At 41.7% G+C, this 5375-nt stretch overlaps 1 protein-coding gene across 1 annotated transcript; it reads right to left on the bottom strand.

Annotated features, from left to right (window-relative positions):
- Positions 1–160: 160 nt before the first annotated feature.
- Positions 161–5323, bottom strand: LOC116379084 (protein zer-1 homolog). Its single transcript, XM_031840998.1, has 4 exons — positions 4180–5323; positions 3724–3821; positions 3300–3402; positions 161–1996 (listed from the first exon to the last, which is right to left on the bottom strand). The coding sequence occupies exons 1-4, from the start codon at positions 4296–4298 to the stop codon at positions 1909–1911; spliced, it is 408 nt and encodes a 135-aa protein (XP_031696858.1). The 5' UTR covers positions 4299–5323; the 3' UTR covers positions 161–1908.
- Positions 5324–5375: the final 52 nt, after the last annotated feature.

Below are 5375 nucleotides of genomic sequence, written 5' to 3'. Positions count from 1 at the left end.
GGGGGCAATCACTTTTTCACACAGGGCCATGTAGGTTTGGATTTTTTTCCCCCTTAATAATAAAAACCTTCATTTAAAAACTGCATTTTGTGTTTACTTGTGTTATCTTTGTCTAATATTTAAATTTGTTTGATGATCTGAAACATTTAAGTGTGACAAACATGCAAAAAAATAAGAAATCAGGAAGGGGGCAAACACTTTTTCACACAAGTGCGTGCGTGCGTATAGAAGTGGAAGTGGGGCTCAAACTTGTTTCTCCAGAATTCAGTGAAATCTATGAAGCGGACCATGTGAGGGACAGGTTTTACTTCCCAACAGATTACCCTAATTTGAACTTTAAACATCAGAATGTCCTATTGGACTTTTCTCCCAGCAGTTACTGTACTGAGCAGCATGGTGACCAACCAGTAGAGGTGGTGTAGTTAAGGAGAATTGTTTCCTGTAGCCTTGTCCTTTAATCGCCTGGCATCACACTTCACCACAGCAAGCGCTGCAGAGCGCTTTAAGATTCCAGATGCTGACTATACCATTGCATGTCCATAACATTTATACATCTACTTCACCCAGCCTGGTTGCCTTCTCTTTCAACTAAGCATTTCAAATAGACAGCAGAAGCGCTACTCTAATGATAACTTGCAGTTATTTCGATGCAATGACATTACAGCAGTAACTTCTGTTGCGACGGCGTGGTGTATGGTTCACCACCGACCAGCGTGTGATACCCAATTCATTGACTCAAGTGATGTCATTTGAGTCAGGTCGGCTGGGAAGGAAGAATGAATTTGAGAAAGGTTGCAATACTAAATTGATGCAGCACTCTTTACCCTTGCACCATATGTGATAGTTGACAGTGGGCACTCTTCTGGTTTGAGAAAGTAAGGCATCATGTTGGGTGATGAGGTCTGGCTCACAGGCAGCGTTCCAGTCCATCCCAGTGGACTCTTTGCAGGCCAGTCAAGTTCTTCCACACTAATCTGGGAAAAGCTTTTCTTTATGAACCTGGCTTTGTGCATACGGACCTGCAGTGTCCTCATATAAAGTGGAGTTACTTTGGATGTTTTGACTTCGAATAAGAATCATCAACAGAATCAGGTTCAAATGCCAGATCATTAAAAACAGACACAAGTAGCAACCAAGTCTAAATAACCCTTTAAAGAGCAGAGAGTCCAGGATAGCCACACTACATATGAATGATTGGGTATTCTGTATACAGTTTCTTAGCACTGACCATGTGTCAGTCAAATCTAAACAAATTTAAATATAGAGTAAAGTCATGAGTGTTTACAGTTATATTATAAAACATACACACAGTAAAAGGAAGAGACAAACAGAGAATATTTACATATATAACAAAGAACTCACTGTGCCAGTCTGGGACGACTTCCCCCCTGTCAACATCATGTGATGCTTCTGCAGCCGACACACATAATGGCTAATATTCACTGTGTCAACAGCTCAGTGGCCTCCATGAGGGCCTGAGAGCTGAGACCTCTGATGGCGCTCCAGCACACTACACGGCTTTTAGCCTTTTCTTCTATGTTACACAGTTAGTAGTAGTGAGCCTCACTCCACCCGTTCTGTTCCATCTTTAAATCTTTGACGCACGCACGCACGCACGCACGCACACGCACACTGAGAGAAAGCATTCACCCATCCCCACAAAGCAGTCCCAACAGAAGAGATGCTTAGTGTAGCAAAGGTAAGTTCCCTGCACCACATCTTTAGTCCTATGTGTCATAGGTTTTGTCCGAATGGCTGTGAAGAGGGTCAGAGACACATTTCTGCTCTACAAAATAAGAATGATAAGAATAACAATAATGCACATGATTGCCCCTTGTGGTGATGACAGTGGTAGGGGCCTTCGGTGGGTTTGTTTAATGTTTGCTGGGAGTTATGGCTCCGATGATGTCAACCTCTTTGTCCATAGTTTACCTCCTGTCCATGACTGGTTTCCATGGGGTCTTCTTTGAAGGTTTCACACTGCTCCATTACTTTGCTGAAAACATTCAATATTTAACAAGTTAGCTGAGGGTTAGCTTCTATCCACTTCTCAAACAGTACATTCTATGCCTGTACTGAAATGATTTCACAGTCAAATGGTGCAATCCACAAGGGATGTTTGGTTACAAATGCTATTTGTACTATTACCACCACTTGCACTAATATCCCAAATCCATTGTCATTGACATTGTTCTTTATGTTCATATATATTCTTTGATATATATTTATATTGTACATAGTAGTTAAATGTCTATGCTTAGTCTCTCTGTTCTACCTTGTTGTCTTTAATGTCCTTGTTTTTCTTGTTTATTTGTATATTCCATGTATGTACGTTGAGAGCAATGTGTAAACCAGAGTCAAATGCCATGTACATCATACATGGCCAGTAAAGCTGATCTGATTTAGGGTGCTTTCTCTGCTTTAGTTCACTTATGCTGCTGTAAAAGCTGTTCCTCTGGATTTTTGGTCCAATTTATAGTTTGACTGATCTCAGCTCGTTTGTAGTAAGAACGAACACAGAGCAAAGGCAGGATTTGGTGATAGTAGATATATGATATTAGCAGGAATTCAAAAGCTTACTAGTGTTGCAGCCATATCAAGGGTTCCAACAGCATGTTATAGGTAGGGTGCCTCTCCTTAACAACAGAGCACCTTCTCTGACATCAGAAGACATTGCCTGCTTGAGGCGAACACAATATTCCCACACTGAATGGAATGTCAGGACCTCCATGTATAATGCTGCCTGAAATCTTTTCTGTGCATCTGAAGTCTTCCAAACCTGAAGCGTGTCACACAATCTGTTGTGAGGCTGACAGGAAAGGTGTCTAGAGGAGCAGTCAATCTAAGGTAAGTTACACCAGTGTTAGCAGCTGATGCTACAGCTAACCATCACCAGAAACCTTTGGGTTACTGAGGTCATGTGTTGTGAGACATGTGTCAAGACATGGTCCCAGAACTGAGGTTAACAATCAGCAGCATTTTAGTGAAACATTCATCCTGCTGGGGCAGGACCAGTGTTCTCCAGTCAGCAGCAGACTATTGCTTTCTCCACACTGGGGTGTGCACACATCTAACCCCTTGATTAAAGGGATTCCAGGCCTGGCTGCTAACAGAATGATGTTCTCTTGACTAGGTGCAACAGACAGAATGTTAAACCAGGAGAACTAGTTCTTCCTCTGCTGCTCCGCCTGTGACTGACCCATCAGCTGCAGAATGTATCTTGGCTGATAAAACCTTCTGGAGGAGTACTGAAAAGGATTTATTCAAGCACAGCTTATACACACAGCCTGAAGTCTTACCTGGCCATGTCCTTTGTCTCTGGCTGTGAGCTTTCCAGTTCTAGAACTTTCTCTAGAAGAGTTATTCCTCCTTCCTTTATCAGCAGGGGACAATACTTGCTTGCTGTGGAACAAAAATGAATGTAAAGAGACAGATTGTGAGCATTGTAGGAACTGTAATGTGTGTAGAGGAATAAAAGAATAAGCAGTCGGGTGAAGAGTGAAATAGAAGTGCTAATTTTAGAAAACAGTAGAAGATTTTATTATATTATTATGATTTGAAATATGACAAGTTACATTTTGGAAACTGTACCAGTATATTATTATAGAACATGCGTAGTATAAGCTAGCTGTAAATGAAACACAAGTTAGCAGAAGCAGTGTTCATGGCGATAGTGCAGATGTAAGCACTGAGCACAGTGTGCTGTGAGCAGTAGATACTCACGGTAAACGGACACCAGGTTGTAGAGAGCCCATGTGGCCCAGTGCTGACTGACAGGGGCGATGCTCTGAGGCAGCAGTCGCAGGATGGGCTCGAATGACCTGAGAGACCAACGGCAATGTCAAATTCAAAAAGGAGGAAAAGCCACTGTACAGCTAGACCACAGCTTCCACGCAGTACATACTGTATACAGATGTGATGTCATGACATTATTTGGCAATTCATTTTCACCAACAGGTTTAAGTAGCTTTTTCAGTGAAACATTTCATGACTTGTGAGCTGTTGTTACATTACATGTCAGAAATCAGCCGCTCTAAATAATGTTCAATGACTGAAATATTTCTTCTGGTATTTGATACCTTTTTGGTATTCTCTTTAATAATCCTTTCAGAACGAAATATAATCTATATTATCTAAATGAAAAGCTGATATGGCATTAATAACTAAACAGATGATCACCTGTAGTTGATGTTGCGCCGTGAGGTGACGTCCCAGCTCTGGATGGCGTCCCACATCTTGTCCATCACCGTGTCTCTTCGCGGCTCTTCCATCGACCAAACCTCCGGCCCATCAAACATGATGTGTGAGAGCACGCCACATGCATTGTACGACACCTCGATCCCATCTGCCTTACTGTCCAGCAGGTTACTGTCGAAGCATTCAACAGTGATTGGAGAACACAAAACAACAAATACCTGACGAGATGTTTGCAAAAAAAATGAAATCCCTCAGACCTGAATTTACTTTGAACTGCAAACTCTATATTCAGATGTGTTTTAACTCTTTGGTTCATTGAGTTTAGTAAGGCGTTATTATGTGTGTGGGTGCTCCAATGATAGGAAAAAGGTACAATTATCATGCGTCTTGTTCTGTGTGTAGCATGTGAACTCTTCAGCCTGCTGTCATTGCTATGCAACAGTATATACCGCGTGTAATCGTCACGGAGGGTTTACTAACTAGATGTGACATTTGATTTTAACCCACAACGTCTGACCATCAGTCGTCTGGTACACACTTGTGTTTGTTCCAGCTGTGTTCATTCAAGACAAACAATATATTTCTTTTACAAAAGCTCTCATCTGTTTAGCAGTGACTGCATGTTACAGTCAGGGCAACCACACTGTTGAGTTAGTGGTGATGCATCAACGCACTCCGACACATACAAGATATTTTCAGATGGCATGCGCCTGGAGAGTACCACCACATGTATTGGACTACACCAGCCACGACAGAGACGCTGGTATTGTTTTCACCTTGTGAGTCATGATGGCAAAATGTGTTCCTGGAGCCATCGACTGTAACGGGACCTACCACTGAAGAGGTGTGTGTCTGTGTGTGTGTGTGTGTGTGTGTGGGGAACACAATTCTGTAAACTTAAAGCCTATGTATCAACAAAATAAACTAAATTCTAAGCACAATTCCATTGTTTCAGTCAAATAGTAATTCTACATCCACCAGGACTGTAATTCACTGACTTGGGGGTGAAAATATGCCGGCTCTACCCGCTGTCTCTCTCTCTGCCCACTGAGCAGCGGCTCAACTCTTGTTCTTCGTAGGCAGACAATTCAATTTGCTAAATAAAATAACAAAAATCTCCCAAATATATGTGTGTATATATGTGTAGATATATATATATGTGTGTATATATATATATA

This window comes from Anarrhichthys ocellatus, unplaced genomic scaffold (assembly GCF_004355925.1).
Source record: "Anarrhichthys ocellatus isolate YVR2014 unplaced genomic scaffold, GSC_Weel_1.0 scaffold3669, whole genome shotgun sequence".
Taxonomy (NCBI): Eukaryota; Metazoa; Chordata; class Actinopteri; order Perciformes; family Anarhichadidae; genus Anarrhichthys; species Anarrhichthys ocellatus.
Note: the sequence above shows the minus strand (reverse complement) of the source record. Positions and strands in the feature narration are given on the sequence as shown.

Coding starts and splice junctions, on each gene's coding strand:
- LOC116379084 (XM_031840998.1), bottom strand. CDS start 4,298: ATGTTTGATGGGCCGGAGGTTTGGTCGATGGAAGAGCCGCGAAGAGAC. Junction 3,403..3,723: donor CAACCTGGTGTCCGTTTACC/GTGAGTATCTAC, acceptor TTTGTTCCACAG/CAAGCAAGTATTGTCCCCTG. Junction 1,997..3,299: donor GAGACAAAGGACATGGCCAG/GTAAGACTTCAG, acceptor GAATGTTTTCAG/CAAAGTAATGGAGCAGTGTG.